General features: G+C 34.5%; 1 protein-coding gene across 1 annotated transcript in view; it reads left to right on the forward strand.

The window, feature by feature from the left end:
* Positions 1-20,605, forward strand: part of mfsd2al2 (major facilitator superfamily domain containing 2a-like 2) — a 36,472-nt gene that overhangs the window by 10,886 nt on the left and 4,981 nt on the right. Inside the window, exons 6-12 of the mRNA XM_073819194.1 lie at positions 1,082-1,227; positions 1,311-1,353; positions 1,693-1,761; positions 12,727-12,848; positions 13,062-13,145; positions 14,602-14,685; positions 15,724-15,836. Coding sequence (XP_073675295.1) covers positions 1,082-1,227; positions 1,311-1,353; positions 1,693-1,761; positions 12,727-12,848; positions 13,062-13,145; positions 14,602-14,685; positions 15,724-15,836 — 661 coding nt within the window. The remainder of the gene's footprint in view (positions 1-1,081; positions 1,228-1,310; positions 1,354-1,692; positions 1,762-12,726; positions 12,849-13,061; positions 13,146-14,601; positions 14,686-15,723; positions 15,837-20,605) is intronic.

The raw sequence follows: 20,605 nt of genomic DNA on the forward strand, positions 1-20,605 counted from the left end.
GTGTGTAGTATATACGACTCAACGTGAAATCACGCACCTGATGGCATTTACCGCTGATTACAGAACCGGCTTTACTGACAAAACGCGCAAGTGATCGGCCGATACGGATCGGTGCATCCCTAGTCAAAATGCGTGGTTTTGGCGAGTTACCTCATAAATGTAGTCTTAAATGAGTTATAAAGTCTTAAATGATGTAAAAAGTTGGGAGAAAATCAAATATGTGTCAGATTCGCATCATGTGCATCAGGTTTTAAAGAGACCGCGCTACTTTTGAAAGTGAAACCTGCTGAAGTCTGTCACTGATGGAAATCAAAGAGAAATCATCACTCGACTGCTTTAGTCGCTGATTAACTTTTGTAGCTTGAAAAAATATTAATTTGTATAGTAGTTTATGTGAAGACTGTTTTAAAATCACTTAAATTAAAAGCTATATATTTCAGAGCCTAAAAAATAAGAAATAATAGCTTTCAATTATACTGTAATGTTGAATAGCTATAATTAATAGGGAAAATTGAGGGAAAATGCATTTAATAGAGACAAATTAAAAACAAATTAAAAATTGTAAATATGTTTAGTCATTGCATAGTAATAACTGCCTGTTTTTGCGAAAAGAGTTTCATGGCCAGTAAATTATCACGTCACCAGCCATTGGCAGGTGTGCCAAAAAGGTTTTTTTAGGCCCTGTGTATACCCAAAGGATCACGTGTTATACAATTAATCTCGCTTTATTAGTGTTAACACACTATAACAGAGAGAACTGATGCCCTATATACAAAAATTGTAAACACCACTCAATCGTTTTCACCAGCTTTGTGTGAGGCCCACAGTTGCCACCTACATAGAGCGCTCCAAATCAGTCACTTACAATGTTCCATTTTGGTTAGAAAGCTGCTTTATAAGACAGCTGCCCATTTAGGTAGTAGGCATCTCACTAGGTTTTGAAACAGAGCTATTACAACCTATTATTACACTGCCAAGACTGAAAAAAAGCAAATGTATGATAGCATTTCACTGAGCAGTAGTTGGTATTATCAGTTGATGTATGATTGCATGCACATCTGTCTCACCCTCTTTCTGTCAGGGATGAGTGTGGAGGCGTTTGCTATGCTGATGGCGGCTGTGATTCAGGGTCAGGTGCTGTGGGTGTATAACAAAGACAGAGATCAAGCTTGTCTGAACGTGGACCAAACACCGGATCTCCCACACAGCTCAGCACTGCGCGAAACTGTAACACGAAAACACCCACACGCCAACATCACACTAGAAAACACTGTGTAATACAAATGTTCTGATGTTACTTGTTTGCTAAGGTAATACTGCTCATACCTAGGGATCTGAACGAAGCCATAAAAAGTATTTAACCTTGGGGTGTAATTTTGGTTCTGTGTTGTGGGTCAATTATATAATTACTTTTTAAAAGCAATTTCTATGGGTAATTTGCAGATTGATTTGGTGCCTCAGGGACTGTTAGTGTTTGGTATCATCTAAAATTACACACTCTGTCTGATATGCAATCCAACTTTTAACTTGTGTAATCTAGCTAAATCACTGTTTGGAAACACAGTTGAAAAATTCCTTATATGTAGACTGTTTAGTATAGTGTAGACCCCTCTACTAAAGCCCCTGTCATTTGCAATCTGAGACTGTTTGCATTTGCACTTACTGTACATTTATGTCTGTGTTTCCCAACAGAGAACAGCATGAGCGCTGTCTTCTTTGTTTGCTGTATGGTGCTGTTCCTGGGGGTCGAAGAACAAAGAGGTGTACATTTTTAGACAGATAAGAGTCATTTGTTAGATGTCCTGTATATATTACTGAGCATGAGGGTTTGTTGATTACGATGACGCATTGCTGCCACACACACTTTTTTTTTTCCACTCAGCTATGTCATAATAAAGATATCTTTTCTCGTTACATACTTATCTCGTAATAACGAGATGTTTTCTCGTTAAAACAACATCTTTTCTCATAATAACAAATGTTCTAGTTAAAATGACATTGTTTCTCGCAAAAACTACATAATTATCATGTTAACATGACATCTTTTCTCGTAATAAGATGTTTTCTCGTTAAAACAACATAATTATATCATTAAAACGACATCTTTTCTCGTAATAACGAGATGTTTTCTTGTTAAAACGACATCTTTTCTCATAATAACAAGATGTTTTCTCATTAAAACAATATAATTATCTTGTAAAAAAGACATCTTTTCTCGTAAAAACTAGATGTTATCTCGTTAAAACAACATTTATCTCGTAAAAACATATTTTCGCGTAATAACGAGATGTTTTCTCGTTAAAACAATTATCTCGTAAAAACTACATCTTTTCTCATAATAACAAGATGTTTTTTCGTTAAAACAACAAAATTACCTTGTTAAAACAACATCTTTTCTCGTTAAAACGACATTTCTCAAAATGTTAACTGTTCAAATAGTTAACTGACAATTATCTTGTTAAAATTATATCTTTTCTCGTAATAATGTTTTCTCGTTAAAACAACAATTATCTCGTAAAAACGACATCTTTTCTCATAATAACAAGATGTTTTCTCATTAAGTCAACATTATCACGTAAAAACGACATCTTTTCGCGTAATAACGAGATGTTTTCTCGTTAAAACAACAATCTCATAAAAACGACATCTTTTCTCATAATAACAAGGCGTTTTTTCGTTAAAACAACAAAATAACCTTGTTAATAACAAGATGTTTTCTCATTAAACGACATCTTTTCTCGTATTAACAAGATGTTTTCTCATTAAAACGACATCTTTTCTCATAATAACGAGATGTTTTCTCATTAAAACAATATAATTATCTTGTAATAAAGACATCTTTTCTCGTAAAAACTAGATGTTATCTCGTTAAAACAACATTTATCTCGTAAAAACATATTTTCGCGTAATAACGAGATGTTTTCTCGTTAAAACAATTATCTCGTAAAAACTACATCTTTTCTCATAATAACAAGATGTTTTTTCGTTAAAACAACAAAATTACCTTGTTAAAACAACATCTTTTCTCGTTAAAACGACATTTCTCAAAATGTTAACTGTTCAAATAGTTAACTGACAATTATCTTGTTAAAATTATATCTTTTCTCGTAATAATGTTTTCTCGTTAAAACAACAATTATCTCGTAAAAACGACATCTTTTCTCATAATAACAAGATGTTTTCTCATTAAGTCAACATTATCACGTAAAAACGACATCTTTTCGCGTAATAACGAGATGTTTTCTCGTTAAAACAACAATCTCATAAAAACGACATCTTTTCTCATAATAACAAATGTTCTAGTTAAAATGACATTGTTTCTCGCAAAAACTACATAATTATCATGTTAACATGACATCTTTTCTCGTAATAAGATGTTTTCTCGTTAAAACAACATAATTATATCATTAAAACGACATCTTTTCTCGTAATAACGAGATGTTTTCTTGTTAAAACGACATCTTTTCTCATAATAACAAGATGTTTTCTCATTAAAACAATATAATTATCTTGTAAAAAAGACATCTTTTCTCGTAAAAACTAGATGTTATCTCGTTAAAACAACATTTATCTCGTAAAAACATATTTTCGCGTAATAACGAGATGTTTTCTCGTTAAAACAATTATCTCGTAAAAACTACATCTTTTCTCATAATAACAAGATGTTTTTTCGTTAAAACAACAAAATTACCTTGTTAAAACAACATCTTTTCTCGTTAAAACGACATTTCTCAAAATGTTAACTGTTCAAATAGTTAACTGACAATTATCTTGTTAAAATTATATCTTTTCTCGTAATAATGTTTTCTCGTTAAAACAACAATTATCTCGTAAAAACGACATCTTTTCTCATAATAACAAGATGTTTTCTCATTAAGTCAACATTATCACGTAAAAACGACATCTTTTCGCGTAATAACGAGATGTTTTCTCGTTAAAACAACAATCTCATAAAAACGACATCTTTTCTCATAATAACAAGGCGTTTTTTCGTTAAAACAACAAAATAACCTTGTTAATAACAAGATGTTTTCTCATTAAACGACATCTTTTCTCGTATTAACAAGATGTTTTCTCATTAAAACGACATCTTTTCTCATAATAACGAGATGTTTTCTCATTAAAACAATATAATTATCTTGTAAAAAAGACATCTTTTCTCGTAAAAACTAGATGTTATCTCGTTAAAACAACATTTATCTCGTAAAAACATATTTTCGCGTAATAACGAGATGTTTTCTCGTTAAAACAATTATCTCGTAAAAACTACATCTTTTCTCATAATAACAAGATGTTTTTTCGTTAAAACAACAAAATTACCTTGTTAAAACAACATCTTTTCTCGTTAAAACGACATTTCTCAAAATGTTAACTGTTCAAATAGTTAACTGACAATTATCTTGTTAAAATTATATCTTTTCTCGTAATAATGTTTTCTCGTTAAAACAACAATTATCTCGTAAAAACGACATCTTTTCTCATAATAACAAGATGTTTTCTCATTAAGTCAACATTATCACGTAAAAACGACATCTTTTCGCGTAATAACGAGATGTTTTCTCGTTAAAACAACAATCTCATAAAAACGACATCTTTTCTCATAATAACAAGGCGTTTTTTCGTTAAAACAACAAAATAACCTTGTTAATAACAAGATGTTTTCTCATTAAACGACATCTTTTCTCGTATTAACAAGATGTTTTCTCATTAAAACGACATCTTTTCTCATAATAACGAGATGTTTTCTCATTAAAACGACATCTTTTCTCGTATTAACAAGATGTTTTCCCATTAAAATGACATCTTTTCTTGTAATAACAAGATGTTTTCTCGTTAAAACAATCTCGTAAATTGTTGTTAAAACAACAAAATTATCTTGTTAAAACAACATCTTGTTTTTTAATGAGAAGATATGTCGTTAACTGACAATTATCTCATGACATCTTTTCTCGTAATAACGAGATATTTTGTCATTAAAACGATATCTTTTCTCGTAAAAATTAGATGTTGTTAAAACAAGAATTATCTTTTTTTCTCGTAATGAGAAGTTTTCTCATTAAAACGATATCTTTTCTCATAATAACAAGATGTTTTCTCATTAAAACATAATTATCTCATTACAACAACATCTTTTCTCGTAATAACGAGATTTTTTGCCATTAAAACGATTTCTCGTTAAAACAAGATGTTTTCTCATTAAAACAACATTATCACGTAAAAACGACATCTTTTCGTGTAATAACGAGATGTTTTCTTGTTAAAACAACAATCTTGTAAAAACGACATCTTTTCTCATAATAACAAGATGTTTTTTTGTTAAAACAACAAAATTACCTTGTTAAAACAACATCTTTTCTCGTTAAAACGACATTTCTCAAAAACAAGATATATCGTTACTGACAATTATCTCGTTAAAATTATATCTTTTTTCGCAATAAGATTTTTTGTAATTAAAACGATTTCTTTTCTCGTAAAAACAATGTTTTCTCATTAAAACAACATTATCTTGTAAAAACATATCATTAAAAAACGAGATGTTATGTCGTTAACTGACAATTATCTCATGACATCTTTTCTCGTAATAACGAGATATTTTGTCATTAAAACGATATCTTTTCTCGTAAAAATTAGATGTTAAAATAAGAATTACCTTGTTAAAACAACATCTTTTCTCGTTAAAACGACATATTTTCTCGTAATAACAAGATGTTTTCTCATTTAAACAACAATTATCTTAAACGACATCTTTTCTCGTAATAACAAGATGTTTTCTCATTAAAACGACATCTTTTCTCGTTAACTGACAATTATTTCGTTAATATTATATTTTATTTTGAGCTGCTTCTTAAAGCACTCTGTTGTTCTATTTAGATATTCGTTTGTTTTATTTACATCTATTCACTGTTAGAAAAGGAGTGTTCTTCTGTTATTTGTCCTGCGTTTGTTTTTGCTTTAAATTCTAGTTTTTATTGCAATCATTAAAATTGATAACTGAGCGTACGGCCAAGGGAAGCTTTTGTTATTTCATATCGTTCCCTTCTGGAGCTATTACAAGTGCGAAGCTGTTGCTTTTTGAGTTTCGATTGAGCCATTTTGCATGCGGGCGATACATTTGCGGCTGACTGAGCCTAGGAGGCGTGGCTAGCGAGAATACTGCTTAAATAGTTTGCTTACTCTCCATATTGCGGGAAAATGAGTTCAGTCCTCAGACGAGAAAGAACGACGGAGCGTAAGTGTCTACTTTAATACTATTTCGATAGGCGATCGTTACTTAGAGTTGCTGCTAAAAGCACTTTGTCGTTTCTGTTTAATTACTTATTCCTAAGTATTAATTTTAAGCTGCTGTTCCCTTAAGCACTCTGTCATTTCTATTTACTTACTCATTCGTTCATATTAATTTTGAGCTGCTTCTAAACGCACTCTGTCCTTTCTATTTACTTACTTATTCGTTAATATTAATTTTGAGCTGCTTCTAAACGCACTCTGTCCTTTCTATTTACTTACTTATTCGTTAATATTAATTTTGAGCTGCTTCTAAACGCACTCTGTCATTTCTATTTACTTACTTATTCGTTAATATTAATTTTGAGCTGCTTCTTAAAGCACTCTGTTGTTCTATTTAGATATTCGTTTGTTTTATTTACATCTATTCACTGTTAGAAAAGGAGTGTTCTTCTGTTATTTGTCCTGCGTTTGTTTTTGCTTTAAATTCTAGTTTTTATTGCAATCATTAAAATTGATAACTGAGCGTACGGCCAAGGGAAGCTTTTGTTATTTCATATCGTTCCCTTCTGGAGCTATTACAAGTGCGAAGCTGTTGCTTTTTGAGTTTCGATTGAGCCATTTTGCGTGCGGGCGATACATTTGCGGCTGACTGAGCCTAGGAGGCGTGGCTAGCGAGAATACTGCTTAAATAGTTTGCTTACTTTCCATATTGCGGGAAAGTGAGTTCAGTCCTCAGACGAGAAAGAACGACGGCGCACCAGCTGACGCTGAAGCGTCAGCGGAAGCGTTCAGCCTCCTCGCGTGAAGACCGACGAGAGTAAAGACTTGCGACTTTTCCTGCGCGACTTTGACCGAGCAACGACACCGACAACGCACTTGAGTACTCCTTCCTTTTTCTCACTCTTCTTTCTGTCCCTCTCTATCATGTGTTTCCAACTCATTCCGGTGCTCTCTACACACCGCACTAACATCACACGCACACGCCGACGCAATCTCTCTAACCTGCGTCCTATAGACACCTCTTCCACTGAACCTTTCTCTTTCACGGTTGGACTCTGGAACTGTCAGTCAGCTGTCAACAAAGCTGACTTCATTTCGGCATTTTCTTTGCAATCTGGCCTGAGCATCCTAGGTTTGACTGAGACCTGGATACGTCCAGAAGACTCTGTAACCCCAGCCGCTCTATCTAATAAATTCTCCTTCTCTCACACCCCTCGTCAGACTGGAAGGGGTGGGGGTACGGGACTTCTGATTTCCAACAACTGGAAATACTCAACCCATTCTCCTCTATGCAATTATAACTCATTTGAATCTCATACAATCACTATAACATCTCCTATCAAACTCCATGTTGTGGTCATTTACCGCCCTCCTAGTCAACTTGGCATCTTCTTAGAAGAGCTGGATGGGCTGCTATCCTCTTTTCCAGAAGATGGCAGCCCACTTCTAGTCTTTGGAGATTTTAACATTCACCTGGACAAACCCTATGCTGCAGACTTCCATTCACTCCTTGCTTCATTTGACCTAAAACGCACTACCACTGCATACACTCATAAATCCGGCAACCAACTTGATCTCATTTACACACGAAATTGTACTTCAGACGACATTGTGGTCAAACCCCTACACATCTCTGACCATTTCTTCATTACACTAAACCTACATCTTGCTACTTGTGCACCCCCATCCCCCCTACCTGTTACTTTTAGACGAAACCTACGCTCTCTCTCACCCTCCCATCTTTCTTCCTCAGTATCCTCCTCTCTTCCCTCTCCTACCCACTTCACATCCCTGGATACTAATGCAGCAACCGACACGTTATGTTCCACTCTTACTTCTTGCCTAGATGATATATGCCCTCTCTCCTCCAGGCCAGCACGGGCTGCTACTTCCAACCCTTGGCTATCCGATGTTCTTCATGAGCATCGGTCCAAACTTAGGGCAGCTGAGAGAAAATGGCACAAATCTAAGGATCCATCTGACTTGAGTATGTATCAGTCTCTGCTTTCATCTTTCTCTACCCAAGTCCATACTGCCAAATCTTCATACTTCCACAACAAGATCAACAATGCTCCGGACACACGCAACCTTTTCAAAACTTTTAATTCACTGCTCTGTCCCCCTCCACCACCTCCCACCACTTCTATAACAGCTGATGATTTTGCCACATTTTTTACAGACAAAACTACATCTATCAGTAATAAGTTCTCAGCTCCACACATACAGGAACTAAAACTGACCACACCCACGGCTGAAACTCCCCTCTTCTCCTTCCATCCCCATTCTGAGGCAGAAGTAACCAAACTTCTCCTCTCCAGCCATCCGACGACATGTCCTTTAGACCCCATCCCCTCACACCTTATCCAAGCAATCTCCCCTACAATCCTACCAGCGCTCACACACATCATCAACACATCTCTTCTCACAGGCACTTTCCCCACTACATTTAAGCAGGCCCGGGTAACCCCACTGCTCAAAAAACCTACACTTAACACTTCACTCATAGACAACTATAGACCTGTCTCTCTCCTTCCGTTCATAGCAAAAACATTGGAACGAGCTGTTTTCAACCAGCTATCTTTATTTCTCTCACAGAACAACCTATTGGATGCTAACCAGTCAGGGTTCAGGAGTGGCCATTCAACTGAGACGGCACTACTGTCTGTCACTGAAGCCCTGCGGATTGCAAAAGCTGATTCCAAATCATCAGTACTCATCTTGCTGGACCTATCTGCAGCATTTGACACGGTAAATCACCAGATCCTTCTGTCTACCCTCTCATCGTTGGGCATCACAGGGACTTCACTTCGCTGGTTCAAATCCTATCTCTCTGGCAGGTCTTTCAGAGTGGCCTGGGGAGGGGAGGTTTCCAAACCTCATCAACTGGTCACTGGGGTTCCTCAGGGATCAGTTCTTGGACCCCTCCTCTTCTCCATATATACCACATCTCTGGGCCCCATCATACAGGCACATGGCTTCTCCTACCATTGCTATGCTGATGACACACAGCTCTATCTTTCTTTCAAACCAGATGATCCATCAGTAGCTGCAAGGATCTCTGGCTGCCTGGCGGATATCTCTGCATGGATGAAGGAACACCATCTTCAGCTCAATCTAGCTAAAACTGAGCTCCTTGTCTTTCCCGCCACTCCAACTTTACAACATGACTTCTCCATCCAGTTAGGTTCATCAACAATTACCCCATCGACTTCAGCCAGAAATCTTGGTGTAATCTTTGATGACCAATTGACTTTTAAATACCACATAGCTAAAACTGCTCGATCCTGCAGGTTTGCATTGCACAACATCAGAAAGATCAGGCCCTTCCTAACAGAGCATGCTGCACAACTCCTCGTACAGGCCCTGGTCATTTCCAGGCTGGACTACTGCAATGCTCTTTTAGCTGGTCTTCCAGCATGTACAATCAGGCCTCTACAAATGATTCAGAATGCAGCAGCACGGCTCGTCTTCAATGAGCCCAAGAAGGCCCATGTCACACCTCTCTTCATATCCCTGCACTGGCTACCGGTTACAGCACGCATCAAATTCAAGACACTGATGCTGGCCTATAGGACAGCCACCGGCTCATCACCGGCCTACCTCCATTCACTACTACGCATCTACACTCCCTCCAGAAGTCTGAGATCCTCTAGTGAAAGACGCCTTATTGTACCACCACAGAGAGGCACGAAATCACTTTCCAAAACACTCTCCTTCAATGTCCCTGCCTGGTGGAATGATCTTCCCACCCCCATCCGAAACGCAGACTCCATTACTGTCTTCAAGCGACTGCTGAAAACCCATCTTTTTCGACACTATCTGACTCAATAAAAAAAAAAAAAATTCTTCTCCTCTCTTTCCTGATCTTCCCTTTCTAGCCCATACTCATCTAACAACGCCTGACATATGGTATTTTTGAGCACTTCCTATGTCGATCTGCCTCCTTAGGATGAATCACTTGTTGTATTCTCAATTGTAAGTCGCTTTGGATAAAAGCGTCTGCTAAATGAATAAATGTAAATGTAAATGTAAATGATGTTTTCTCATTAAAACGACATCTTTTCTCGAAATAACAAGATGTTTTCTCATTAAAACGACATCTTTTCTCGTAATAACGAGATGTTTGCTCATTAAAACAACATAATTATATTGTAAAAACGACATCTTTTCCCGTAATAACGATTGTTTTCTCATTAAAACAACAATTATCTCGTAAAAACGACATCTTTTCTCGTTATTACAAGAAAAGATGTCGTTTTAATGAGAAAACATCTCGTTATTACGGCATAGCTGAGTGAGAAAAAAAAATGTGTGGCAGCAATGTGTCACCGTAGTTGATGACTCTTCATAATAGCATGAAAACATTTCATAATAGCTTTGTGATGGGCTACATTTTGGACGTTTATCCATGAAACAATATGGGCTTGAATAGTAGTGAACCGATGTAGTGTTTTAATGAATAAAACATTGTTTGTTATTTAATGAAGTATGCACTCGTTTGCATACATTTCTAATACAAAAATCTGAACACGGATGAAGTCAGTTTCAAAATTCTTGTTTTGTTTGTTTGACAGTCATATTGAGTCAAATGTTTTTACAAAATCTCATTTTGTCACTCCATAATTCAGAAAATACTTAGAACAGACAGCAAACAATATATTTTTACAGTTTTGGGGGGAATAAAATGTTGTATAAAATCAAGCAAATTATATATCAACAAATCCCTCTGTAAAAACCTTCAGGATATAGACAGGAATAAAAAATTTAAGTTTTATGTGTGTAAGTGCTACTGAAGTGGAGATTTATGGCTCAGTGTAGGAGAAAAAAAAAATAATTTTGTGAAAACAGCCTTTAAAAATATGTTTCACAAATAGATAAAGTGCTATAAAAGAAACACTTAACAGGGTCTTTTGGATGTTTTGTTTCCACTAGTCTGAGAAAAAAAAAAAAAAAAACACTTTATAAAAAACCAAAAAGCCCAAAATTTCAAACCTGACAGATGCACGAAAAAACAGTGTTTTTGCCTGCAGTGTCTCCCCTTAATTATAAATTTTATATCAGGAAGTCTCAAGCGATATGTCAGTAAATATGTTAATAGATTTGAAGTATACTTAGCATAAAAGTCAATATATTTTAAATATGTTACTTTTTACTAGGGTACCATTGAGCATAAGACTTTATTCAGGACTCTTAACAACCTTTAACAAACAATACGGCTTTGAACTGTAGTGAATTGATTTAAGAATATTACCTTGTTTTTTGGTCTGTTTGTTTTTTGTGTTCCTAGATTCCCTGAATTCAGAGCATGACACTCTTAAAACATTTAACAATATGTCTTTGAATTGACGTGAATTGATTTAAGAACAAAACCCTTTTTGTTTTGTTTTGTTTGTTTGTTTGTCCAAATTCCCTGAATTTAGAGCCTGGGACTTTTAACAACATATTACAACAATATAGCTTTGAACTGTAATGGAATAAAACCTTGTTCTTTTGTTTTGTTTGGTTGTTTTGTTTTCCTAGATTCCCTGAACTTAGAGAATCTTAACAACATTAAACAATAATATGGCTTTGAACTGTAGTGAATTTACTAACAAAAAAACTTTTGTTTTTGTTTGTTTGTTCTGTTTTGAGAATCATTCGAAAATCATTCTAATGAGCTGATTTAAAATCAATGTTGAAAACAGTTGTGCTGCTTAATATTTTTTGGGACTTGTGATACTTTTTTTTTTCAGAATTCTTTGATAAAATGAAAAAAATAATTGTTTATTCAAAATTGAAATTTTGTGATACAATATACACTACTATTCAAAGGTTTGGGGTCAGTAAATGTTAAATGTTTTCATTTTTTAAGGAATTAAATGGATAAAAAGTGATAGTTAAAAAGTGATTGTTAAAAAATATTTCTATTTGGAATAAATGCTGTTCTTTTGAACTTTTTATTCATCAAAAGAATCCTGAAAAAACAAATTTTTATTAAAAAATTAAAATTAAATAAGCAGCACAACAGTTTTTACACTGAAAATAAATCAGTATATTAGAATGATTTCTAAAGTATCGTGTGACACTAAAGACTGAAGTAATGGCTGATGAAAATTCAGTGCTGTGTCACAGAAAAAAAATCATATTTTAAAGTATATTAAAATAGCAAACCAATATTAAAAATTGCAATAATATTTCACAAATTTTACAGTTTTCTGTATTTTTGATCAAATAAACACAGCCTTGATGAGCATATTAAAAACATACAAAAATCTTACTGATGCCAAACTTTTGATTGGCAGGGTTTGTTAAAAACTCTTAACAACATTACAAAAATACCTTTATAGTAGGCGACATTTTGGATGTTTATCAGGCAGTGAACCTATTCGTGTTTGAACTATTCGTAAACAATGAGTTCACAATAAAATCCCACCAAACTAGCTCTTAACTCTTTACCAGTTCAGTGTCAAATTTCATAGCTTTGTAAAGATGTATTGTTGTTTCTCTCTCTGGCTCCTGTAGGGCCTCTCAGTGGTCAGAGTCACATGAACACTACATACCTGAATGCTATCAAGAAGCTGATTGGCCATGCGTCATACCAGCGTCTGGTCCTCGGCTTCCTCTTCTCCACTTTAGCTTTTCAGGTCGGATCTCTGGTTTACCTGTAAAGAATGTGTATAATCAGAACTAGAAAAAAATACTATGTTGACACGCAATTAAAATATAGATTCTGTAAAGTATAAATGTATAAAATCATCATGTTTATTTAAAAGATAAGGACTAATACAGCAAATAATTGCATTTTTACGTGAGTGCTCCATTAGTGCTTGCTGAAAACTTTTTGGCTTCATTTCCAGATGTCTTTAGGGAACTTCACACTGTTTTGCACTCATGTTGCTGGTTTAGGAGCTCAGTTCCAGTATCTCATGCTAGCTATACTGGTAAGTCGAGATGTAAAAATGTGGTAGTTTTATAATCAAACTCGAAACACTAGTGTGTGTGCTAACATACACAGGTGCATCTCAATAAATTAGAACGTTGTGGAAAAGTTCATTTATTTCAGTAATTCATCTCAAATTCTGAAACTTGTGTATTAAATAAATTGCAATGCATACAGACTGAAGTAATTTAAGTCTTTGGTTCTTTTAATTGTGATGATTTGGCTCACATTTAACAAAAACCCACCAATTCACATCTCAGCAAATTAGAATATGGTGACTTGCCAATCAGCTAATCAACTTTATATTATGAGCCTTCAAAATAGTCTCTCAGGTTGGTTCTATAGGCTACACAATCATGGGGAAGACTGCTGATCTAACAGCTGTCCAGAAGACAATCATTGACACCCTTCACTAGGAGGGTAAGCCACAAACATTCATTGCCAAATAAGCTGGCATTTCAGAGTGCTGTATCTAAGCATGTTAACAGAAAGTTGAGTGGAAGGAAAAAGTGTGGAAACCAAGGTCCTAGAGTATGGACAAAGGGTGGAGAAGCTCATAGCCCAAGTTGCTTGAAGTCCAGTGTTAAGTTTCCACAGTCTGTGATGATTTGGGGTTCAATGTCATCTGCTGGTGTTGGCCCACTGTGTTTTTTGAAAACCAAAGTCACTGCACCCGTTTACCAAGAAATTTTAGAGCACTTCATGCTTCCTTCAGTTGACCAGCTTTTTGAAGATGCTGATTTAATTTTCCAGCAGGATTTGCCACCTGCCCACGCTGCCAATAGCACCAAAAGTTGGTTAAATGACCATATTGTATGCTTGACTGGCCAGCAAACTCACCAGAACTGTCTAGAGGAAAATGAGAAACAAGAGACCAAAAAATACAGATGCACTAAAGGCCACTGTCAAAGAAACCTGGGCTTCCATACCACCTCAGCAGTGCCACAGACTGATCACCTCCATGCCACGCTGAATTGAGGCAGTAATTAAAGCAAAAGGAGCTCCTACCAAGTATTGAGTACATAAACATACTTTCCAGAAGGTCAACAATTTACTGAAAAAAATTTTTTTATTGGTCTTATGAAGTATTCTAATTTGTTGAGATAGTAAATTGGTGGGTTTTTGTTAAATGTGAGCCAAATCATCACAGTTAAAAGAACCAAAGACTTCAGTCTGTGTGCAATGAATTTATTTAATACACAAGTTTCACAATTTGAGTTAAATTACAGAAATAAATGAACTTTTCCACGACATTCTAATTTATTGAGATGCACCTGTACATTTGTTATTGTGTCTTAAGTGTTACTATACAGAGTATTTTCGCACCACTTGAGCATCCAGGACTGGAATTGTCCATTTGAACTGCCAAAAAAACAGAATTAGTTACTCTAATGGATAGATGTTATAGCATGGTTTATGAGATGTTTAATTCCTTGCATGTCCTAATGTGTGTACAGATGTCTGCTACCATATCAGTGCCAATGTGGCAGATGATCCTTGTGAGGCTGGGCAAGAAAACTGCACTTTTTATAGGTCTACCTGTAAGTTCCCTCTGTTAAAGAGACCTTGATTCTGGCTAAAGATCTGTGCTAGTCACAAACTTGAGCTATAAATTTAGCTCCCACTATAATTCAACTTAAAAGGGATAGTTCACCCAAAAATAAAAACAATTGATGTTTATCTGCTTACCCCCAGGGCATCCAAGATGTAGGTGACTTTGTTTCTTCAGTAGAACACAAACAAAGATTTTTAACTCCAACCGTTGCAGTCTGTCAGCCATATAATGGCAGTCAATGGGCACCAAATCTTTGAGAGTAAAAAAAAAAAAACATACACAGACAAACCAAATTAAACCCTGCGGCTCATGGTGATACATTGAGGTGTTAAGACATAAAACGATCAGTCTGTGCAAGAAACTGAACAGTATTTATATCATTATTTCCCTCTGATCCACTGCAACGTTCAACTGTATTGAGCGCGTTCACGACAGCTGGCGCGTGACGCGTCAACATACTCTGGCAATGTGGTCGGTGAAAAGTCAACACTCCCGGATGAGTTCGCACAAGTTTTTAGTTTTTAATCGGTTGCCAGAATCAGGATAAGCACAAGTAATTATCAATTTGAGTAGCCGCTATGCACTGTGTAAACAATGAGAGACATATACGCATGACAGATCACATTGACGCGTCACACGCCGGCTGTTGTAAACATGACAGTTGCGGTGGATCAGAGGTAAGTAATGACATAAATACTTTTCAGTTTCTTGCACAGACTGATCGTTTTGTGTCTTAACACCTCAATGTGTCGCCATGAGCCGCAGGGTTTAATTTGGTTTTGTCTGTGTATGTTTTTTTTTTACTGTCAAATATTTGGTGCCCATTGACTGCCAATTTTCTGACAGACAGACTGCAATAGTTTGAGTTTAAAATCTTTGTATGTGTTCTACTGAAGAAACCTACATCTTGGATGCCCTGGGGGTAAGCAGATAAACATCAAATTTTAATTTTAATTTTTTGGGTGAACTATCCCTTTAACATTTTTGTATGCCAATCAATATATTTGCTTGTGTTTCTCCATAGCTCCTCATACCAGCTCTGGTGGTCCTAGTTTCCATGTCAGAGATCTTTGCAGTGTACATGGTCATGTGTGTTTTGGCTGGATCTAGTTTAGCGGCACTGTTCTTGTTACCATGGTGAGTAACAGTGAGACCTAGATCTGTCCACTTCACGCTGTTCATCTCTGCTAATCAGGCCAGCATTCTCTAGCATCAAGAGTTTAGCACTTGGTGATCCATCAGTAAATATTCAAATCAATTTTATGTGGGACATTGGAATCACTTTTGCTATATGTTAACAGGAAAATATGCACTTGTTGTGTTACGTTGTCAAAAAAAAATTAATTTCAATGATTCATATCCAACATACCCAATGGAGAGGTCATAAATTTAGTGGTGTTTGCTAAGGCAAGCATATTAACTGGGAAATGGGTCAATGAAAATATGCAAATATCCTGAATGTGCCTGGATCTATTAACTTATTCAAATGAATTAATACAAATCATTTCCAATCAAAAGCTTTTGAACAGTAAGATTCTAAATGTTTTTTAAAGAAGTCTTTTCTGCTCACCAAGCCTGCATTGATTTGATCCAAAAACAGTAAAATTGTGAAAATATTTTTACTATTTAAAATAATTGTTTTCTAATTGAATATATTTTAAAATGTAATGTATTCCTGTGATTTAAAAGCTGAATTTTTAGGATCATTACTCCAGTCACATGATCCTTCAGAAATCATTCTAATATTCTGATTGGATGCTCAAAAAACATGAAAACAGCCGAGTAGAATCAGATTTCCAGGTTTCTTTGATAAATAGAAAGTTCAGAAGAATAGCATTTATCTGAATAGAAATATTTTGTAACATTATAAATGTCTTTATCTAAATAAAAGTATAAAACAATTAAATTATGTCATTTCTTTTCCAATAGCTTTCGATTGGTATGGTGTATATAAAGCTTTTTATTTCATCAAAGTACAAACATGTACTCAACTGTTTTACATTTTGATAATAATAATCCTAAAAAAATGTTGAACATCTTCCACTAAAACAAATCTTGAACAGCAAATCAGCATATTACAGTGATTTCTGAAGTATCATGTGACACTGAAGACTGGAGTAATTTGAAAAATTGTGACTGATAATTTAGCTTTGATCAGAGGAATAAATTGCATTTTAAAATATATACAAATAGATATTTTAAACAGTAAAGATATTTCACAATATTACTGCTACTGCTGTATTTTGGATCAAATAAATGCAGGCTTGCTAAAAAACATTAAAAATCTTACTGTTCCATAACTTTTGCCTGGTAGTGTAACTGTATGAAAGGCATGTTTTAAAATGCCATCTATAACAAAGCCTTAAAAAAGCCTCATTGAAATAATGATGCAACTACACTTGTGGCAACTTGAGTTTGAATCCTGTCTTGTGGCTTTATTAGGGGCCAAGCCCGAAGGGGTGTAGCCCCCATTTGTATCTGTATGTTTTCTTATTATTTTCATCCAATGGGAGTCTATAGCAGCCCTATGAAGGGAACATAGGAAATTGGTAAAATTTGGCACACTTGTAGTGATGGCCATGAATAGTGATCTGACCAACTTTGGAGTCTCTAGGACCCACTCTATAGCGCCACCACTAGCTCAAAAATGCAACATTAAAATGGTAATAACTCCTGAACCACAAATTCTAGAAAAAAAACTTAGTACACCTGATTCATCTCTTCCTGCTGATCACAGTCAGTAGCTTCCATTAAGACTCCACCCATTACAATAGCAGCCATTTCAAAAAGTACAGTACAGTTTTGTTTTGTTTTTTTGCTACTATCCAATTCTTCTAAAAATTAGCTCAGATGATCTTTGGTCTGAGCTTCACAGAAATGACTGAACAATTTTTCTTTATTCATTGTTTAAAAGTTATGATGTAGCAAAATTAACGAGATTGACTCAAACTTGGTTCAGAGGCTATATCTTGGCCAAACTCTAATCAATTGAAATGAAACTTGGTATGCTTCATCAAAACCATGCTCTGAGGGTCCATGCCAAAGTTGGGAACCATGCCACCTATGGGTCGTGAGATACTAAAAAAGCACATATTGGCTTATAACTTTCGAACACAAACGTTATAAATTTTATGTTCATGGTGTCTGTGAATTCCTTGGCTATCAATCTTGCCAGGATTGGCTGAACCATATGTCCACCATTTGGAAATTTGACATAATTTGCAATATATTTTGAACCTTTTGACATTTCTACACAAAAATTGGTAGGGATCATTGACAGCATGTCCCAGAGGTACCTGAGAAGTTTGAACACGGCGCCACCTAGTGTTCATGCTAACTGCTTAGCATGCTAACTGGTTGCCATTTGTTCTAATGTCGCTCTTCAGTTACCAGGTTAACCATAAACTACTTTAGTATAAAGTTACACTGTAAAAAGTTTGCTGTAAATTTTACAGTAACTTACTGGCAGCTGGATGCCAGTAAGTTACTGTAAAAATGTTTACAGTATTATTACTGTAAGTGCATTTACAGTACTAAAAGACCTTTACTGTAATTTCATTTACAGTATTTTTACTGTAATTTCATTTACAGTGTTTTTACTGTATCTTCAATTACAGTATTTTTACTGTATTTTCAATTACAGTATCAGTACTATAGAGTTTATTTTCATTTATTTTAAACTTTTTTACCTGTAAAAACAATCCAATTGTCGTATAGCACTGTATTTTAAGATTTTTACCACCCCAACCCCATAAAAATCACAATAACTCATAAGCATTAGTTCTGATAATATTCTTTTTATTTGTTGAACATTTTCTTTTTAAAAGTACAAATTACAAATGTTGACCTCTAGGATACAGCAGAAAAAAGGGCATCACCACAGTCCCCTGGAGACTTTGTATCATGGCAAACATAGACATACTGAAAAGCAAAAATAAGTAAGTACACTACCAGTCAAAAGTTTTTGAACACTAAGATTTTTTTAAAGAATTCTCTTCTGCACACCAAGCCTGCATTAATTTGATCCAAATTACAGCAAAAGCAATACAATTGTGATAAATTATATAAATGAACTGCTATTTGAATATATTTTACAATTTAATTTATTCCTTTGATCAAAGCTAAATTTTCAGCATCATTACTCGTCTTCAGTATCACATGATCCTTCAGAAATCATTCTAGTATGCTGATAAACATATTTCATTTAATTTTTAAATTTTTCAGGATTCTTTGATGAATAGAAAGATATTATTTAGCAAGGATGACTTAAATTGATTAAAAGTGATGATAAAGAAATTCATAATGTTACAAACTATTTCTATTTCAGATAAATGCTGTTTATCTGAACCTTCTATTCATCAAAGAAACCTGAAAAAAATCTACTTCACTGTTTTTAGCATTATATTAATCTCAGCAACATCATAATAATAGTTTTTGAGCAGAAAATCAGATAATTAGAATGATTACTGAAGGATCATGTGACTGCAGTAATGATCCTAAAAATTCAGCTTTGAATTAATGACATTTTAAAATATATTCAAAAAGAAAACGGCTCAAAAGTGTACTGTTTTTGCTGTACTTTGGATCAAATAAATGCAGGCTTAGTGAGCAGAAGAGACCTACTTTAAAAACATTTAAAATCTTACTGTTCAAAAGCTTTGTCTGGTAGTGTAAATAAAATAAAATCATACAGTAAAAATGAGTTTGTGTTGTGTTAAATTTTAGTAATTTTGAGTCAAAGTTGACAAGCTCTCTGATGAGAAACAGCAGAATGGAATTCAGGCTGATGCTTGTTGTTTGCACCCTCTTTCCAGAAGTCCATCTGATCTGTGACTGTCAATGCATTTGCTGCCACAATGATTGACTGTCTGAACGAACCTGCAAACACAAGAAAAAAATAAAGATTTTTTTAAAGCAGTGTTTATAGAATTTGCCTCAACTGTCGAACTTGATGCTGTATGCATTTTTTAATTTTCAGGGTTCTTACACCTTTTCCAAAGTAAAATTCAAGCACTTTTCAAGCACTTTCAAGATTTTCCAGCACCGTGGTAAATTACATATTCACATACATGAGTTCTAAATTTTAAATCAGATGTTATTGTGCTAATTAAAAAAACAACTGTCTAGATTGCATATAACATTGCCCCATATAAATAGTCAACATTCAGTATACAAATTATATAATTTAAAATATATAATTAATATAATTTACTGAGTATCTGTAGTATTTTAAAAATAAAATGTAAAGGCTTTTTAAGACCTGCACAAATAAAAGTAATACTGTATGAGTGGAGTAGGGCAATGTCTATGGTAACACATTAATGACTGCTATAAAATGACTGTAAAAAAATATGATAAACTAAAATTCTAAAACTTGAAAACTTTCTAAAACTTGAAGGATTTTCACAAATACATTTCACATTCCAGCCTAAAAGTACTAAAAGGTAGTCAAAAAGACACTGTAAAATTAATAATAAAATTTAACTGGCCCAAATGAAAAAATACAATTTTTTAACATTGAAAATATTTTTGATTGACATTTAGACTCCTACCTGATTTCCTATTAACAAATATCAAGGTATTTTTTTCACTATTTACAGTGTATCTGCAGAATTTTTAAATATCAATTTAAGGCAATTTATGACCCTTTTTAAGAGCTGCACAAGTAAAATGAACACTGTAGTGGGGTTGAACAATGTACAGTAACATTAAGCCATAAAATGACATGATTTATAATTCAGATTTTCACAAAAACAAAACATCTTATACAATGGCATTTCAGCCTTTATACCTTTAAAATGGATATATCAAGTATAATTTATTTAAAACATAAATATTACTGTCTTAATTGTTTAGATTTTTAGAAAGCACATAACTTTTACATTTACAACTCCTATGTGTTTGCT

Source organism: Garra rufa, chromosome 15, assembly GCF_049309525.1.
Source record: "Garra rufa chromosome 15, GarRuf1.0, whole genome shotgun sequence".
NCBI classification, from domain to species: Eukaryota; Metazoa; Chordata; class Actinopteri; order Cypriniformes; family Cyprinidae; genus Garra; species Garra rufa.